Source organism: Gracilinanus agilis, chromosome 4 (assembly GCF_016433145.1).
Source record: "Gracilinanus agilis isolate LMUSP501 chromosome 4, AgileGrace, whole genome shotgun sequence".
NCBI classification, from domain to species: Eukaryota; Metazoa; Chordata; class Mammalia; order Didelphimorphia; family Didelphidae; genus Gracilinanus; species Gracilinanus agilis.
Window position 1 is genome coordinate 16434832 of NC_058133.1, and position 18756 is coordinate 16453587.

The 18756-nt window shown below is 45.8% G+C and overlaps 1 protein-coding gene across 1 annotated transcript in view; it reads right to left on the reverse strand.

Moving 5' to 3' along the window:
• The window catches only part of NFIA (nuclear factor I A), a gene marked incomplete at its 5' end in the record, with an annotated part of 248847 nt that overhangs the window by 68312 nt on the left and 161779 nt on the right, over window positions 1-18756 (reverse strand). The window contains 2 exons of the mRNA XM_044671853.1: window positions 12450-12615; window positions 15718-15896. Of these exons, the coding sequence (XP_044527788.1) occupies window positions 12450-12615; window positions 15718-15896 (345 nt within the window). The remainder of the gene's footprint in view (window positions 1-12449; window positions 12616-15717; window positions 15897-18756) is intronic.

Consider the following 18756-nt stretch of genomic DNA (forward strand, 5'->3'; position numbering starts at 1 on the left):
CACCCAGTAATCCCTTAATAAATGCTTCTCAATTGTTCGATGGGAAAAGATGCTTTCTCCATGGGAGGTCAAACATCTGGACTTTAGAAATATCCCTGCTCTTGACTGAAGGTTATCAGAGATTTAGGGCTAGGAGGGGTAGTAGGTGTTATCTAATCCAACAGTTCTCAAAATGTACCTCTTAGATTCCTGGAATTCCCTGAGCTCAGAACTATTTTAACAATAATACTAAGATGGTATTCAACTATTAATATACTCTTCCCAACTACTTATCTATTGGAATCAGGTTTCAATACTATATCTCAGTGGATTGAAATCAGGAGCAGATATGAGAATCTAGATGTCTTTTGACAAGCTAGACATTAAAGAACTTTGTAAAAATATGGAAAACGAAGCCACTCTTCTCACTAACTTTTTTGTTGTGGAAAAAATAGTTTTTTCCCATTAAAGTGTTATTTCTATGAATATATGATGGCTTTCATTGCTATCCTAAAAGAACTCATACATATTTTTAAAATTTGTTTTAATTCCTAATATAGTCAATATCAATAGATATGACCCATGCAACCAAATGATCTTTGATTTATATTTTATATTTGATAATTATTTTAAAGAGTGTAATAGAGGGGTAGCTTGGTAGCTCAGTGGATTGAGAACCTAAAGATAGGAGGACCTGGGCTCAAATTTGTCCTCAGATGCTTCCTAGCTATGTCACTTAATTCCCATTGCCTTGCCCTTTCCATTCTTCTGCTTTGAGACCAATATTGATTTTAAGACTGAAGTTAAGGATTAAAAAAAAAGTGTAATGGAGTTCTGAGCCCCAAAAGTTAGAGAACTGAAGATCTAGTCCAATTCCTGCATTTTACAGATAAGGAAACTGAGGCTTGGTGGGATTAAATGACTTGCACAGGGGTAAAGCTAAGATTTGAACCCAGATCCCTATGTTTAAAACTTGATAGATGTAATGTGATATTCACATCCTAGAGAAGTGAATATTATTTACCTTCTGCCTGGGTTGTTGACATGTGGACAGTGTGGGACTGGGATTTTTAAATGTCTCACTCTAATCAAGAAGAGACCCACGTCTCTAATGATGAGAAGAAGGCATGCTGATCTCCAGTAAAATATCACGGACTTCTCCAAATGAAAGAAAATGCACTCATACTCTGAGTACGAGCTTTTGGTGCCCTCCTTCTCCGAAGGCTAATGCAGTCTTAGATCTAAGATTCCTAGCACTTGCTCAACATGTACAGTGATGTCCACTTGACCCCTCTTCTGTGCGGTAGAATACCAAAATTATGGAAGGAAGAAATAGAGTCGGACAGTGACAGCGGTTTGGTCCTCCCATTTCTGTCAAGGATGCTCACACGGATGTTGGGGCTCAAAATGGAAGAGTGGGGATTGGAGTTCCAAGCATCCAAGAACAAATGATTACTACGGGACTTTGGGAGGATGCTGGAGGGACTCCATGTTGCTGGTCATCATGTGCATAGGGAGATGCACTCCAGGTACCTACCTATATTGACAAACATGGGATTTTGCCAGTGTGGGTGCTGGTTCTGTCAATACAGATGACAAAACTTTCACACTCACTACCTATGGAAATATCCTGCCCAAGGGACCATAGGTGCAGAGCTGGATGGAGGTCTTGTCTAGCACCCTCAGTTTACTAATGAAGAAATGGAACCAGAGAGAAATGAAGTGACTCACCCAGGGTTTCATAGCTAATAAAGTGTTTGAGGCAGGATTTGAACACAGATCTTTCTATCTCTAGGCCCAGAGTTCTCACCATTATTCCTCACTGCCATATTTCCGTAAGTTGTTCCAGGAAGATCTGCTCAATATCTTGGACTCTTTCCTTTTATGCTTTTAATATCTCTGGGGTATCAAGGGATGCCCATTCTGTTATCTCTCATTTTCATTATACGACAGGCTTATCTGTGAGATGAAATCACTCAACTCCTAATACCCTGGCAAAGTGGGACACTTTTAATGGATATTTGGGGTTCTTATTCCAATAGACAAGTTTGGGAAAAGGTTCCTTTTTTTTTTTTCTCAGATGGAAGTGAATATCCCTCAATCCTTCTGGCCTCGAGTGACTATTTTCTGCCTTAGACAACCTCTGTACCATGCTTCCTTGTACAAGGTGTGGGACTTGTATGTCCTGGGTTCGAAACCAAGCTTGGGCATTTTTTTAACCTCTGTGACCCTGGGGCAAATGGATGAACCTCTCTGGTCTCCAGCTTTCTCATCTGAAGCATGAAAGGTTTGGACTAGAGGACATTTAAAAAGTTTTCTGGTTTGGATTTTCTATCAGTTGATAATTGTTCATTGAGCATTTAATATGAACTAAATCTCGTGCTAAAATGTAGGGGGACTAACACAAAACAGCCTGCCGTAATGGAACTTCTAGGCTAAAAAAGGAAAAAAAAAAACATTTATGTTGGGAGAGGGGCCAGACCTGTGATTTTATTGAGAGAAAGAACTTCCAGGTGAGGAAATCCTTTCTACCATGATAGACCAGCACTTTATATACAAAAGGGCAGGCAGCTGGGGCAGCAGATAGAATGCCAGGTGTGGAGCCAGGAAGACTCATCTTTGGGAGTTCAGATACTAGCTGTGTGACTCTCGGTAAGTCATTTCACCCTGTTTGCCTCTGTTTCCTCATCTGTAAAATGAGCTGGAGAAAGAAATGGCAAACCAGTCCAGTAGCTTAACTGTGTGACCTTGGGCAAGTCATTTCACCCTGTTTGCCTCAGTTTCCTCATCTGTAAAATGAGCTGGAGAAGGAAATGGCCAACCCCTCCAGTATCTTTGCCAAGAAAACCCCAAATGGGGTCACGATTGGTCAGACGTGACAAAAATGACTGAATAGCAATAACACGGGGCCTGAGCATCTTTTCTCTCTCATTGTCAATGGCAGCTGGCGTTGCTTTTTCTCCTCACATTCTGTACGACTACTCTTTCCTCAATGGCTGCCCTCCTTTTATGGGTCCTTTCCTGCTCCTCCCGGACACTGTTTATCTGCTCTATTATATTAGGGACAGAGCTCACGGCTAAAACAATGTTAGAAATCTTTTTGCAGGTCCCTGAGGTCTTCGCAGGAAGAGATTAAAGGACAAGAGAAATGAAAAATGATCCGTGGAGGGTCTTCTCGAGTGCCCCATCCCCTTCGAAACTTCTCTAACTTGGGTTGTGGGTCTCACAGAAGCCACCTGGGGATGGCAGCCTCAAGGAAATTCATGAAAGGTTCCGATGATGACGTGAATCAGGGGGGATCTCCGTGAAGGCCCCCAGATGGTGCTGGGGCCTCTGGGATGCTGAGCTTGGGGACTCACAGAGTTTGGAGACGGAGAGGACCTTGGAGAGGTCATCTAGGCCAGTCCCTTCACTTACTAGAGGAGGAGAAACAAAGACCAGGGGGCGTCAGGGATTTATCTTTTTACATGGCTTCACAATCTTAAGTTGGGAAGAACCTGAGAAGGCACAAACCCAACCTTCCAATCTTACAGATCAGGAAACTGAGGCTCAGGAAGGATCAGAGAACAGGATCACCAATTTGAGAGCCAGCTGGGACCTCTGAGGCCACAGATTCCTCCTGAATTCACAGATGAGGAAAATGAAGAGGCGTCAGGACATTTTCCCAGGCCACTTAACGGGGACGAGGACTCCCATCTTCCTGACCTGACGTCTGGGGCTCTTCTCATGATGCCACGCCGTGTTGGGAAGAGGCTTCCAATAGAGCCTCTCACACTTGCTGGGTGACTTGGGGAGAGTCAGAGAACTTCCTTCCCTTAGAGTGGGTCAAGAAGCCCTTGCTGGGACGGGCTCACAACGTCCGCAGCCCCAGCCTCCCAGGGAGGAAATGTCTGGAAAGGGCTCTGCGAGCCTTGGAGCATGGCAGAAACGCCATCCTGACTGAAATCCCAGCGCAGAGGCCGGCGGTGTCCTGGGCCTGCCCCATTGTAGGGGGCCCCCCGTCCCGTTCCACAATCCTGGAAGTACTCTGTGGAGGGGGGTGCTGGGGCGGTGCCCCCCGCTTCCTCTACCTCATAAACACGGGCCCGAAGTATCTCATGCGGAGCCACCTAAAAGGGCTCGAAGAGGAATTCTAGAACTTAAAAAACGAAAGGGATTTCTTAAGAAGGCCCGAAGGATGCTTCGGAGTCTTTTATGAGTTTTCCAATCGAGCTGTGGCTTATCTTCATTCATTAGAAAAGGAACCGGAGCCAGTTTTATTCGAGCTGTCCTATCTGTACTCAAAAAGAATCTCTTTCCTCTAAAGCACGAAGGCTCCGGGGCTCGCCCCCTTTCCTTCTGCGGGGAGGGGGAGGAGGGAGAAGAGAATAGTTCTCACCGAGCGGCCCCTCTCCACAAATGAGGTGACTTTTTGGCTTTTTTTGGGGGGGAGATAATGAAGGATTTTGCATTCGAAAGGACAAGAAGACCAAATGAGTCCCAGTCCAAGGGTCTGGCAATTGGCTCTGCTGCTTTAGTGGCCGCCCGAGATCCAAAGGAGCACATCTCCGTGGTGCCAAGTGCTTGGAAAGGAGCCGCTCACTCGCCGTCCTGGTCCGTCCGGCAGGGCTGATTTCCCGGCCAGGTGTAAGGCTCCAAGATGGGAACCCGCCAGCGGGGGCCAAACACGTGACTTGCCCAGGCCTGATTATCATGCGAGTTCCCCTTCTGGTTGCCATGGCATCCCGGGGAGGATGCTCACCAGCTACCCTGGCACCCACAGCTCCCCCAGGCGTGGGCACTGGCGCCCAGCGAGGGGCATGGGATGCTCACAGCCTTTGGAATATTTTTCGGCCACCGATGAGAATGTTTCAAATTTGTTTTAAGGAATGTATTTTCTTGTCTGTGAAAAGCAGATTATCCCCTCCTTTCCTCAGTTTTTTTTTTTTTTTTTGGGCCACAGCTGCCAAGCTGGCTGCTGGTGCCAGAGGCAACTGATTAGTTAAAAAAAAATGCACTCCCTGGCTTGCTGACATTCATTTGTATTTCACTGTGTGATGGCAATAATAATTACACCTGGCGTTGGAACAGAGAACATTTATAAACTTTTAGAAACGTTTCTGGGTCTGCTTGGTGCCGTACGGGGTGTCAGCTAAGGGGACAAAGACTTCAAAATGGAAATGACTGACTCAAGGTCACCAGGGATTATTTTGGGACCTGTATCCTCGTCAGAATAATTTACGTGGTCACCTCTCCTTCACGAGCACTGGACCCAGAGTTAGGAGAACCTGAGTTCAAATTCAGCACTTAAGATGCTTTCTGACCCTGAGCAAGTCTCTTAACTGCTTCCTGCCTCAGCTTCCTTATTTGTAAAATAGAGATCATAATAGCGCCTCCCTCCCTGGGTTACTGTGAGGGTCAAATGAGATAATATTTAAAGTGCTTTGTAAATCTTAAATACTCACTATAATAAGAACCCTATGGTAAGGGGCAACTAGGTGGCTTGGTGGATTTAGGACCTTGCCTAGAGACAGGAGGTCCTGAGTTCAAATCTGATCTTGGATACTTCCTAGCTGTGTGACCCTGAATAAGTCATCCCCCCCCCCCCCCATTGCCTAGAGCTTATTGCTCATCTGTCTTGGAACCAGTACACTATTGATTTTAAGAGGGAAATTAAGGGTACAAAAATAAAAAAAGAACTATATGAGGAAGGGAGTTAAAATATTATTAAATCTACTTTAGGGATGAGGAAACTCAACATTAGAATAGTGGAACTGTTAGACTATCTAAGTGGTGGATACAGGACTCAAACCCAGGTCACTAAAAGACTCGACAGGCTAACAGGGAACTCAGGGATGGGCGAAGATCACTGCCCCCAATTTACAGATGAGGAAACTGAGTCTGGAAAGGGGAAGTGACTCGCCCAACGTTAGGTGTACTGACCAATGGAATTAGGACCCCAAATCTTTATCGGGGAAGTTGTATAGTTGGAAAATCTTGAACCCCTAAAGACTGCATTGCCCAGAATTCCTTTCTGTATTACCTAGAATGCTTTTCCTTTTGTTTACATTTGCCTGGTCACTTGGTGTAAGTTCTGAGGCTCTTCCTCATTCTTTCTCTTTTGCTCCTGGGAGCGGGTTGGTTAGTAACCTTTTAGTCAGGTCTCTTTTGTTAGTTTATTATTAATAAACACTTTATTAAATATAATATTTAGTTATTGGATATTAATTTTAAGTCCACAAAGTCCAGTCGGGAAGCTAGTAAAGATTGATACTCGAATCCAACTCTCCCGACTTTTTGCTTTAGGGCTCCTGATCCTCAATCTTTTCACTACACATATTTCTACTGAAACCTGCCAACTTTAGCAGAATGGAAGGAAGACTTTCCTAGCAAAGAGGGGTGAACCAAAGTGGAGAGGGCTGCCGGGACTGCTCGGGAGGCAGCGGGATCCTGTTCACTGGTGGGTAACCTCAGTCAAAGGGTAGAAAGTGCCCTTCTGAGCAGAGGTGTGGGGCATCATCGGTCAGTTATAAGCTGAGCGGAGCAGGCTCTGGCTCTCTGGTTCTGTCTGTCTCTGCCTTTGCCTCTCTCTTTCTCTCTCTCTGTCTGTCTCTGTCTGTCTTTGTCTGTCTCTTTCTCTCTCTGTCTCTATCTTTGTCTTTGTCTCTCTCTGTCTGTCTGTCTCTGTCTCTGCCTTTGCCTCTCTCTTTCTCTCTCTCTGTCTGTCTCTGTCTCTGTCTCTCTCTTTCTCTCTCCCTGTCTGTCTGTCTCTGTCTTTGTCTCTCTCTTTCTCTCTCTCTGTCTGTCTCTGTCTTTGTCTCTCTCTTTCTCTCTCTCTGTCTGTCTCTGTCTTTGTCTTTGTCTCTCTCTTTGTCTGTCTGTCTCTGTCTCTGTCTTTGTCTCTCTCTTTCTCTCTCTCTGTCTGTTTCTGTCTTTGTCTCTCTCTTTGTCTGTCTGTCTCTGTCTCTCTCTTTCTCTCTCTCTGTCTGTCTCTGTCTTTATCTCTCTCTTTCTCTCTCTCTGTCTGTCTCTGTCTTTGTCTTTGTCTCTCTCTTTGTCTGTCTGTCTCTGTCTCTGTCTTTGTCTCTCTCTTTCTCTCTCCCTGTCTGTCTGTCTCTCTCTGTACTTCAGTATTGGCACCCTTTTCAATCCTATGTATTTTATCTCATTCATTAAAAAAAATCTGCTTCTGAGTAGGGTTCACCAGAGTGCCTAAAGGGTCCATGAACACACACAGAAGGGAAGACCCCAAGTCGGCCACATAAATGCTCACAGCCATGATGACCACACAAGGGACTGGTCCTGTGTTCAAGCACCCATCCTACATGGGTCCCTGACAAAACAGACAACGCCAAGAAGCTGACCGCCACGAGGGCGAAGGCACAGAGAACCGCGATGTGGGGAACAAGCGGAGGACTCCTGTGGGCACTTGGGGCTGGCTGCAGGTGTGGTAACTCCCTTCAAGTGTCTGAGGCGAGTCCAGAGGGCAGAATGAGCGCCCACCAGCAGGCGGACGCCTCAGGGAAGACTCTGTTCTATTAGGAACAACTTCTTCATCATTAGAGCTCAGCGACCATATGGGAGGCCGTGTGAAGTCACAAAGCTAACAGCATTTTTTTATGCTGCTTTTGAGCGTACAGAGAATTTTCCTTGGAAAAAGTCTCATGAGATATTCTTCCCAGCTGACAGATTCCTTTGAAAAAGAATTTTCTAACGGTTTCCTATGATACATTTCAGGCAAGAAGCAGCGGCTATTCTATCCTAGAATCATTGACTTAGAGCTGGGAAGGAACCTCCATGTCCTCGAGTGTAACCGCTTCATTTACAGATGAGGAAACGGAGGCAAACGGCGGCAAGTGACTTGCCCCGGGTCACACAGCTAGCGAGTGTCTGAGACTGGATTTGAATTCGAGTTTTCCTGACTGCAGAGCCAGCACTCTCTTCCCTGTCCTGGAACAGAGCAGCTCCCTCCAATTCCCATCCGGTGCAGTTTCTACCAAGCTCCCTCTCCGACAAGGACAACAACGACCCCCGTCTCGGCTTTCGGGGGCTTTCGGGGGCTCCTGCCTATAACGGTTCAGGTGGAAGCTGGACGATGACCTGCCAGGGACCCGGAAGAAGGGATTCTGGCCACGAGGAGCTGGACTAGATGGATCCCGAGCCTCTGAGCTGTGACTTGAAGGAGAGAAGCCGTGTCTCCCCGTGGAATGGATTCAGATCGCTAACATCCTTCCTAAGTGACAGTCGGGGAGGGGGCGGCATCCAGCATCACAAAGAAGACGAGTGCGTTTGGAGTTTTTAATTAGAGTGACACAAGTTTGGGGCAGTAAATTATGACTCTCACCGTATGTTGCTGTCTTTTTAATGAAGTAGAAAATGTGGAGATAACAAATAGGACATTATTGTGGCAAAAACCACAGCCTAAGCCTGCCTCACATGAGTGGAAAATGGGAGAATCCTTTCTATCCCATCAGCTGGGGCTTCTTTTTGCTTCTATATCGGCTGTTCTTCTGGAAGCTTTAAGCCCCAAATCCCAGAGTCAAATAATACTGTCTCTTTTTTCTTTAAAACCATACCTTCTGCCTTAGAAGCAATATTAACTATGAATTCTAAGGCAGAAGAACAATAAGGGCTAGGCAATAGGGGTCAAGTGACTTGCCCAGGGTCACAGAGCTAGAAATTGTCTGAGGTCAAATTTGAACCCAGGACCCTCCATCTCCAGGCTTGGCTCTCTATCCATTGGGCCACCCAGCTGCCCCCAACACTTACTTTAAAAATTTTTATTTTATTTTAATTTAATTTTATTTTTTTAATCCCTTAACTTCTGTGTATTGGCTCCTTGGTGGAAGAGTGGTAAAGGTGGGCAACGGGGGGGTCAAGTGACTTGCCCAGGGTCACACAGCTGGGAAGTGTCTGAGGCTGGATTTGAACCTAGGACCTCCCGTCTCTAGGCCTGGCTCTCAATCCACTGAGCTACCCAGCTGTCCCCCCCTTTTATTTTTAAGTCTTTATTGCATGTCAAAGACAAAGAGAAGGAAGGACATTGTAGGCACAGAAGACAAGATGGCCAAAGGCAAGGAGGAAGGAGAGTATAATATGCTAACACTTACTTTTATTGTTAACCATGGGGTGGTCCCTGATTCCTGCCTTCCCCCTTCCCTACTGCAATGAGTGGTACACAAAAGGAGAGGCATCACCAAGAAAATGACCTGTTTCCTAATCCCCACCCTAAATGCTCACTTTGGCAGCTCATATCCCATTCCTGACCTCAAGACACTAGAGGATGGGAATATCAGGTAGTATTTGTTGTTGTTTAGACCTTTTGAGGGGAGTAAAATATGGGATGATGGGAAAAGGGCAAGATTTTAGAGACAGAAGATCTGAGTTCAAATCCCATCTCTATTATTATCTATTTATAATCTTTGAGATTTGGGACAGGTCACATTATAGCCAGCACCTATATAGTATTTTAAGGTCTCAAAAGCACTTTATAAATATTATTTCCTTTGATCCCCGAAATAACTCTAGGAAGGAGGTGCTATTTTTATCCTCGTTTTACAGAGAAGAAAACCGAATCAGACAAAGGTTAAGTGATTTGGCCAGGGACACGAATCTGGGAAGGGTCTAGCAGGATTCGAATGAAGGTCTTCTGGACTTTAATCTAACCCTAGCTGCACACTTGGCTCTCTGAGCCAAGATTTCTTCATTTGTAAAATGAGAATATTAGACTCTTTGGCTCCGAGGGCCATTCCTGATGGGAGCCGAAGACTCTTTTCTCCGAGGAATTGACTTTTGAGTTCATCGGCACAGGACAGACCTAGCATGGACTCCACCGATGTAGCCGGGTGTCTGGTCTCTCTGGGTACCCTAAGGGCCTCTTGGCCTCGTTTCCTTCCCAGCCAGTGAATCCTCCTCTCTGTGTGGTCTCTGCCTAGTCCCTTGAGAGCAGGGGCTGTCTTGCCTTCCTCTTTGTGCCCACGATGCTCCCACACCACCTGGTCTGACGGTACATCTAGTTTCTTTCTCATGACCAGGAAGGCATCTTTCTCTACAGCTCTCAGTTCAGACACCCAACCAGGTTCTTTTGGAAGTAGCAGGCCCTCAGGCTTCTGACCTGGACCCTTCCAGTCCATGGCCAAGGCCGCTCATTTCTGTGACCTTCGATAATCATATCTTTTCATTTATTTATTTATTTATTTATTTATTTATTTATTCATTCATTTATTTATTTGTTTGTTTACTCATTCATTCATTCATTTATTTATTTATTTACTTAGTTATTTATTTATTCATCCATTTATTTATCTATCTATTTATTTATTTATTTGTTTGTTTGTTTGTTTGTTTGTTTGTTTATTTATTTATTTATTTTAAACCCTTAACTTCTGTGTATTGACTTATAGGTGGAAGATTGGTAAGGGTAGGCAATGGGGGTCAAGTGACTTGCCCAGGGTCACCCAGCTGGGAAGTGTCTGAGGCCGGATTTGAACCTAGGACCTCCAGTCTCTAGGCCTGACTCTCACTCCACTGAGCTACCTAGCTGCCCCCCTCGATAATCATATCATCTCTATCTCTGGGCCCATCATTCTCCTCCTACATACCCCGAGAGTGCAAGCGCTCTGTCTACAAGACTCAATGTCTTGGGAGTCAATTCAAGGCAATGAGAAGAGAGATGAAAGAGCCCACTTTTATCCTCTGATGCTCTTTTGAACCAGATGCAGACTGTTCAGTTCTGGAGAGATGGGGACCCAGGGATAATTTTCTACCAAGGGCTTTCCTTTGTAGGATGATAGATTTAAAGATGGAAGAGATCTTAGGGATCCCTGGCTCCAATGTCTTCCTTTTACAGCTGACCAAATGGATCTCCGGAGAAATAGAGAGACTTGCCCAAGGCCACAGAGTTGACAAATGTTGGAACTGAAATTTGAACTTGGAGCCGGTGGCTCTGATGCTATTTCTACTCTCTCAGTCGATATATCCTAATCTTTACAAAAAGTCCTGTCTCATTAGGGTGTGGAGGTAACTGAGCTCGCAGAATCAAAGGAACCCAGCGGGAGAAGGGACCATCCACCTAGTCCTGACTTGAATGGGATTTCTCCTCCACATTCCTGACAAATGATCTTCTGAGAAGAATTTTGGTGAGGGAGAGCCCAAGTGGGGCAGCCTGGGTCCCTTCTGGAGAGCTCTAATGGTTAAGAATGGTTTCCCTTTCTTGGAAGCTAAATCTTCTAGGCTACCCCAGCAAAGGACCAGCCATGGCAGATTCTCCCAGGCTGAAAAAGTAACAAGTCCCATCCTAAAGTCATGGAGTCCAAAATAAATAAATAAATAAAATAAAGTCATGGAGTCCAATCCCCTTATTTCGCCAATGAGCCACCTGAGCCCCAGAGAGATGAACAGCTTTGCCCAAGAGGATCGAAGTAGGAAGTAGGTGAAGTTTTTAGCCACCTCCTCCCAGGTCTAAAAGCTTTCTCCATCGAGCGGCTTCTTTCTATCCATTTCCCCCATTTGCCGCCTTCTGACCATTCTCCCTGAGACAGTGGTCTCATCACTCTCGGAGAGTCTTAAACACTCAGAGTGGTCTCAAACCCTAGTCTCAGAGGGGTTGGGGGATCTCCCTTCCCTTCCCTGCTCCTAGTTATCTCGTGCTAATTTCTGACATATTCAGTCTGATTTGTCTTGTCTTTATCACTCCATCTTCATCTCTGGTCTCTCTTCCAAAGAGCACCCGTTACCGGCCCCCTCTCCCGTCATTTCTAAACGGCCCACATCAGTCAGAGACGAGCGGGCCCTTCCTCTCTCTTTCCCCTCCTGCCCCACATGTAGGCATGACATTGCCTCCATTTCTTTCTCCAAGCCCTGCTTAGTAACCTCCTTCCTCCTACGTGCCGCCATCTTTTAACTGCAACACTCTTGGCCCACGTAAAGGATGCGCCGGTCTATTCGTGTGTTGGTTTGATATCTATGCCCATTGTTTCTGTGCTGCCCTGTACCCAGACCTCTATATTAGGGGTTCTGCTTAAGAGTGTAAGCTTTCAGAAAACAGGAACTCTAAGGAGCTCTCTGTCTATATACTCTGACTACAACACGGCCATTGGGTAACTCTTAGATGGGTTCTACTGATGCTGAAGCAGACCTGGGCTCAGCCATTCTTCCTGCTACTCCTCAGCACTAAAGTTCATTCATTCACCCGTTTCTTTCAACTACAAACTCAGGTTTGGGTATGAGGTTCTATAAAAATGCCTAGTTAGCCGGTCACACGGTCACTGGTATGCCGGGACTACCCGAAACGTCACTGGGGATAGGAAGGGACTCAGCAGTCCTTCGGCTATGTTACTTCTTGGAATATCCTTGGCTCCGTGACTACCTCTCTCTGCTGCGGCATACCAGCCGGGGAAAGTCCTAGGAATGGTTTCTGGGGTTCAACAGAGATGATGGACCAGTCACAGGGGAGGAGAGAGGCGGGGGAGGCTGGCCTAAGCCATACTTACTCGGTGAGGTGGGCGAGGTGGCACCTCCTTCTGTCGATGTGGTCGGAGGCTTTGTGTCTGGCACGGGCAGAGGCACAGGCCTGGCCATTGGTGGCGGAGGTGGCGGTGGCAACATTGGGGTGGGAAGGAACGGGTTGTGCACCTTGCCTTGGCTGCTACCATTGGGCTGTGAGAGTGAAAGAGGCAGACATCAACCTTCTGCAGCTTCTGATCACAAGACAATCATTACTCGCCTCCAACATAAATTATTTAGTGCTCTATACTTAAGGAGCAGCCTGCGGCCTTCCATAAGACCATGGAGACATGAAGGATTACTCTGCTTTGGTCTGCAAGGCACTTGACAAAAGTACACTCTTAGCGGCTCGGGGAAAATGTATTCTAGAACCTTGCTTTTGAATCAGTTTACATAAAATGACATTTTGGGGGTCAGTCTGAATTTTTCATGTGGGCACTTTGGCTGGGGATGCAGCTACTCTGAAAAAGTGAGTGTCATCACTCATGAAACGCTTCTGATGAGCTAAGCGCTCCAAAGTGCCTGCTCCGTGATTGGATGCTCTGCTGGCTACCTACAGAGATCCTCCTTAGACCCTGGAACTGGAGAAGAAAAGCATGCTTGACTTTGACTTAGAAATCCAACATTACATCACATTTAATAAATATGTTAACCATTAAAAAAAAGCTTTCCTTCCCACAGTCGAGAACACCAGAAACAGAAACTTTCCTATTCACTTGTCACCCAATTCTGCTCAAGATGGAAGCTTCACTTGGATTCCCGATGCCAATTATGTAAGGTAGAACATGCCCCCAACCCTGCTTCTTTGGTGGGAAGATGCTGGGGGGCTGAACAAAACCCACAACCTTTTAAAGGAGAAATTATTCTTTGAAAAGCACCTTCCACAGCATCACAAGGAGAGATGGGCCAAAAAATCTTTTTTAAACAATCTCCTTTAAGAGGCCAGCTGAGATGGAGAAAATTTCCACAATTATGGATTTTGAGAATTTGAGGAGGTATATGAGATAATGTCAAAGCTGCTGAAAAATAGGAAGGAAGGAAAGAAAGAAGGAAGGAAGGAAAAAGGAAGAAAAAAGAGGAAGAAAAAGAAATAAGGAGGAAATCATGAAAGGAAGGAAAAAATGACAAGAAAGAAAAAAAGAGTAGAAAAAGGAAAGAAGAAAGAAAAATGGAAAGAAAAAGGAAAAAGATGGAAGGAAATAGATAGCTAAGAAGAAAGAAAGAAAAGGTGAAGGAAGGGGAAAAGAACAAAATTATGAAAAGAAGGAAGGCAAAAAGGAAAAAAATGACAGAAGGAAAGAGATAGCTAGAAAGAAAAAGAAAGAAATGAAAAGATCCAAAGAGGAAAGAAAGATGGAAAAAGAAAGGAAAAAATAAAGGGAAAAGGATGGAAGGAAATAAAGAGATAACTAAAAAGAAAGGAAAAAAGAAAAAAGGAAGAAGGAAATAAAGGAAAAAAGGAGGAAGAATTAAAAATGGCAGAAGGGAAAAAAGCTAGAAAGAAGTGGAAAAAGAAAAGAAAAAAGAAAGATGGAAAGAATTATAAAGGATGGAAGGAAAGAAAGATATAACAAGAAAGAAAATAGAAAGGAAGGAAGAAAGAAAAAAGAAAGGTGGATGGATGGATAGACAGAAAGGAAGAAAAGAAAGAGAGAAAGAAAGAGGGAGAAAGAAAGGAAGGAAGGAAAAAGAAAGGAGGGAAGGAAGTAAGGAAGGAAAAAGAAAGGAGGGAAGGAAGGAAGGAAAAAGAAAGGAAGGAAAGAAGGAAGGAAGAAATAAAGGAAAGGAAAGGAAAGAAGGAAGGAATAAAAGCAGGGAAAGCAAGAAAAGCAAGGAAGCTCATTTACTAGTCAGCTATGGGGCTGGGGACCAGACGAGTTTTGACATCACTTCCCCAGAGATCTCGTGGCTTGCCTAGGCATGGGATGGCCAGCATTCCACTGAGGACAGCTCCCTGTCTTGAAAGGACAGTGTCAAATCCAAATGGAGCTGGAGCAAATCCCATTATCCGGGGTTTCATTTCTGAAGCTTAAGTAATTGAGCAGAAGCCCGCTCGCCCCTCTCCCAGCCTCTTCCCGCTCCGTCCCATCCCGATTCCCTCATATATTAGTTGCTGTTGTTTCTGGAAGACTCTGGTGTCCGTCTGACCAACAGAATCTAGAAATGCTCTGCCAGCAAAGCTGGGCTGCACGTCCATAAGTGAATGCTCTAGGAGCAGCCAGGCCCATGAATACACAAGCAAAAGGGGGGAAAAAAAGACATTCTATTGATTTGTTGTCTAGACAGAAATGTATCTGCTCACATATCGCTAGACATTAGTCAAAGCCGTCAGTCCGGCTCAGATGTGCCGAATCAGGTATTCTGCACGGGGTGGGGGCAGGAGGGGGGGAGAGCAGGGAGTGAGGACGCCGTGACTTAGGAGAGAAATCGCCTAAACTGGGCACTGAGAATTGGGGCTAATCTGGCCAGCGGGATAACGAGAAAGCCGAAACGCCCCTCTCGTTTCCCTCGCCCTGGTTTTTGTCTGGTGATGCGGCATCCTCTCCCTCCTCTCCCTGCCCCGCACCGGGACCTCTATTTAAAATTCCACTGATCGTCACCTTATCATTTCTGGATTGGAGCAGAATGTGATTTCAATCGTGCGATGATTCGGTTTATTTGGGGAGGGGGCACAAAAACACTCATTGGGAGCTATCGAGGCCATTTAACTATACGCCAAGATAAGTGGGAAAGATAACCGCTCACAGAAATAACAAACTGTAATAAACTTTCCTTTTGGCATCTGGAGTTCACGCAGTGGTCAACTGGATCTAAAGGGCTGGAAGGCTGTATTTTTTCCCCCAAATCAACGGAGTTGATTCAAAACATCTGCGGCCCCGGGTCCCCCCACCCCCTTGCAATGGCTCCCCCATCGAATTCTGAATAGATGATTTGCGTTTTTTTTCTATTTGGTTAACCCTTACAGGAACCGGGGTTAGAATGCACGAGGTTGACTCATCCGTCCCCGGACCGCGGGAGGTGGGGGAGTTCATCCTCGCCGTGATTTATGTCGCCCGGCACAGACAGCCGCAGACTTAACACAAATATGGCTGTGACCGGTTAACTTTCCCACCATCTCGAGGCAACGTGACATCTGAGCGGAGTCAGGGAACACGTCCTCGGAGCGGCGTGGCGGGATTCCTCCCCCCCATCGCCACGAGAGTTACACGAAGCCAACATTTTTCCCAAGAAATTTACCAAAAAAAGGGTCCTTACATTGAGGAACCCCACCTGTCCGGCCTGCTGACCAGCATCGGGACAGACAAGTTGGACAAACTCTTTCAGCGTCTCCTGAGGGTGGTAGCGGATGGCCGGGTGTGAGAAGTAGGGCCCAGGCTGCTGGATAATGGGAGATGTCGGGAAATGGAGAGTCGATGGGGTCGCGTGTGGACTCGCTGTGGGAGAAGGAAGAAGAGAAAAGAGCATGAGAACGAGGAAGACTCCGGCCTCCAACTCTCCTCCGCTGCGCAGGTTCCGCGGAACTCCTCGGGTGACGGATCTGCAACGAGGCCGGCTCCGATGGGCTTCTGCTCCTCGGGGTCCTTTAAGACAACACGGAGTCTAGATTAAGCGAGAATTTCAAGCTGCCTTTGTATTTTCAGTGGACATGAGTTATAAAGGCATTAATAATCCTGGGTGAAACGGAAGATTATTCATTACCTTAAGAGCTTTTTTAATGAAGCAAGCAATAAAAAATGTATTTAGTAGATTAGACTTGATTTAACTGACATTACAGATGACAAATTCCGCTTTTCACATATGGATCCCCTTTCGTTCTGAACGACCCACGGACCATAACTCATTCTTAGAGCTCTTGTCCCCCTTTCAGTGAAATTTCGAGGGACTCATTCAGGATGAACTTTTGGGGAAGGATGGAGCAAATGATCCCCTATTACAGCTGAGCCCCAGGGGGGTGGGGAAGGGAGAGGAAGAATAAGGACGGGGGGGGGAGGAGGGGATGGACACACTCTCTCTGCACTCAAGGCTGACGTGTCCTTCTTACAGTTCTAAACTTAAACTCTGAAAAGCTCCATGTTCCAGGGTGGGAACCCACGTGCTGAGGGAAGGAGTGACCCCTGCTGAAATGCTGGCTCGCCGCCCATGCAAACTGAGAAGAGGCAGACGGCGGCGAGAACTCCCTTCTATACAGACCCTGCTGAATTTCATTTGCACAAGAAGGAGATTAGGTTGTTTTTTTTTTTTAAAAGAAACCTATCTGAAATATGTAATCTTTTTTTGCCCTTGGCTCAGAAAGAAGATGGACGAAACTCACTACGAGGCAAAAGCTGGGCCTGGGAAGAGCTCAAAGTGGTCCAGTCGGTCTCGGGAGGTGAGATGCTCCAATCTGGATCTCCATCGATGCTCTGTACACAGCAAGTGCTTAATAGTGGCTTTAACGAAGACAACGTGATCTAGTGGTCTGAACACAGCTTTCATTTCTCCAGGGCAGGGACTCATCCTGACCATTCAAGATACGTTATGGCTAAGAAAACTTTTCTCCCAATCCCTTTTAAGGAGGTTATTCAACCACTGTTGAATCTTTTCATTAATTTTCTGATGAGGAAATTAATAAGGAAATGGATTATTAAAAAAAAAACAACAACCTTAGTAACAATTGTAAGGCAGAAAGGCAAGTGCTACAGCGCCTAATGCCACATTTGAACCCAGGTCTTGACTCTGGGTATGGTGCTCTATCCTTTGTACCACCGAGATGCCTCAGGAAACTGATTCTTGAAGACCTCAAGTGACTCGCAAGTCAGTAACAGAGCTGGGACTTCTTCCTGCTTCTGAGCCCAATTTTCTTTTTAATGGCGCCATTTTTTTTTTTTTTTGATCAATCAATCGGGTACCAGAAGGGAGTGAGGAAGACCTGGGTTCAAATCCACCTTAGACACCGAGTTGGGTGACCCTGGGCAAGTTACTTCAATTCTCTGCGCCTCGATTTCCTCACCTGTAAAATAAGAGTTGTACTCAATGGTCTCAAAGCTGTCATCCAGTTCTAACTCTTACGATTGAATGAAGAAGCATTTATTAAAGCACACATGACTCTCTTGGCACCACGTTTGGACCCTGAGGACAAAAATGAGCCAGTTCCTGTACGTTGCTGAGTTCTTTCTCAAATGACGATTGGTCATTAGTCTTCTCATTCCATTCAACGACATGGATTTAGGACTTCTATACCAGATACTGCTAGGCATTGGGGAGGCCAAGGCAAAGAAAAGCTGGTCCCTGCCTTCTGAGGGCTCACATTCTGGGATGGACACCTGTAGAAAGGGCCAGAGCATCCCTTGGGGCAGCAGGAGATAGCCAGGAGGACACTCGGTGAGGCATTCCCTAAGAAGGTGCCAAGCAAAAGTGAGCGGCACTGGGAAAATGATTCCTACGAGCCAACAGCTCAGGAAGAATGAAGTACCAGGATCAACACAATGGCTCCCCACAATTCTAGAGGTCAGATGCTGAAGCATGAACCAGAGAGAAGAACTTGGGCTTCAGGATGAGATGATCAGACAAAGCCAACGGGTTTTACTTTGGCTTTATGAATTTTTTAACAAGGGCTTTGTTTTTCTTTTCTTTTTTTCCCCCATGGGAAGGAGGAGGTAAGAAAATAGAGTTTTATTTTTATTTGTCCATTTTCTTTTTTTTAAACCCTTATCTTCTGTCTTAGAACTGACACTAAGAAGAGCTTCCAAGGCAGAAGAGTGGTAAGAGCTAGTCAAAAGGGGTTAAGTGACTTGTCCAGGGTCACCCCAGCCAGGAGGTGTGAGACCACATTGGAACCCTGGACTCTAGCCACCGAGTCTCCTAGCTGTGCCTCATTTGGCTATTTTCAATGGCCCCCTTGCCTAGAATTCTGGGTCTGGGATGTGCTGGGGATTCCAAGAGACACTGAAGGGGAATCCATGCTTCTTCCCCATAAGTCCATTGGATCTAATGTCAGAAGGCACGAGCCCAGAGGTCATCGTGTACTAGTTTGGGGAAATCATCTGCCTCTTTGGACCTTAGTTTTCTCATCAGTAAAATGGGAATGATGTTCACTTTATCCACAGAAGAGGGTACAACGATGACTAACATCTCCCTCCAAGGAACTTTGTAACCCTTAAGGCAGGGGTCGGCAACCTTTTTGGCCGTGAGAGCTATAAATGCCACATTTTTTAAAATGTCATTTTGTGAGAACCGTGCAGTGCTCCCAGTGCCACTCCTGTAAAAGCGCCTGAAAAAAATGGACTTTATGGCTCCTGCGGAAAGAGCCCTATC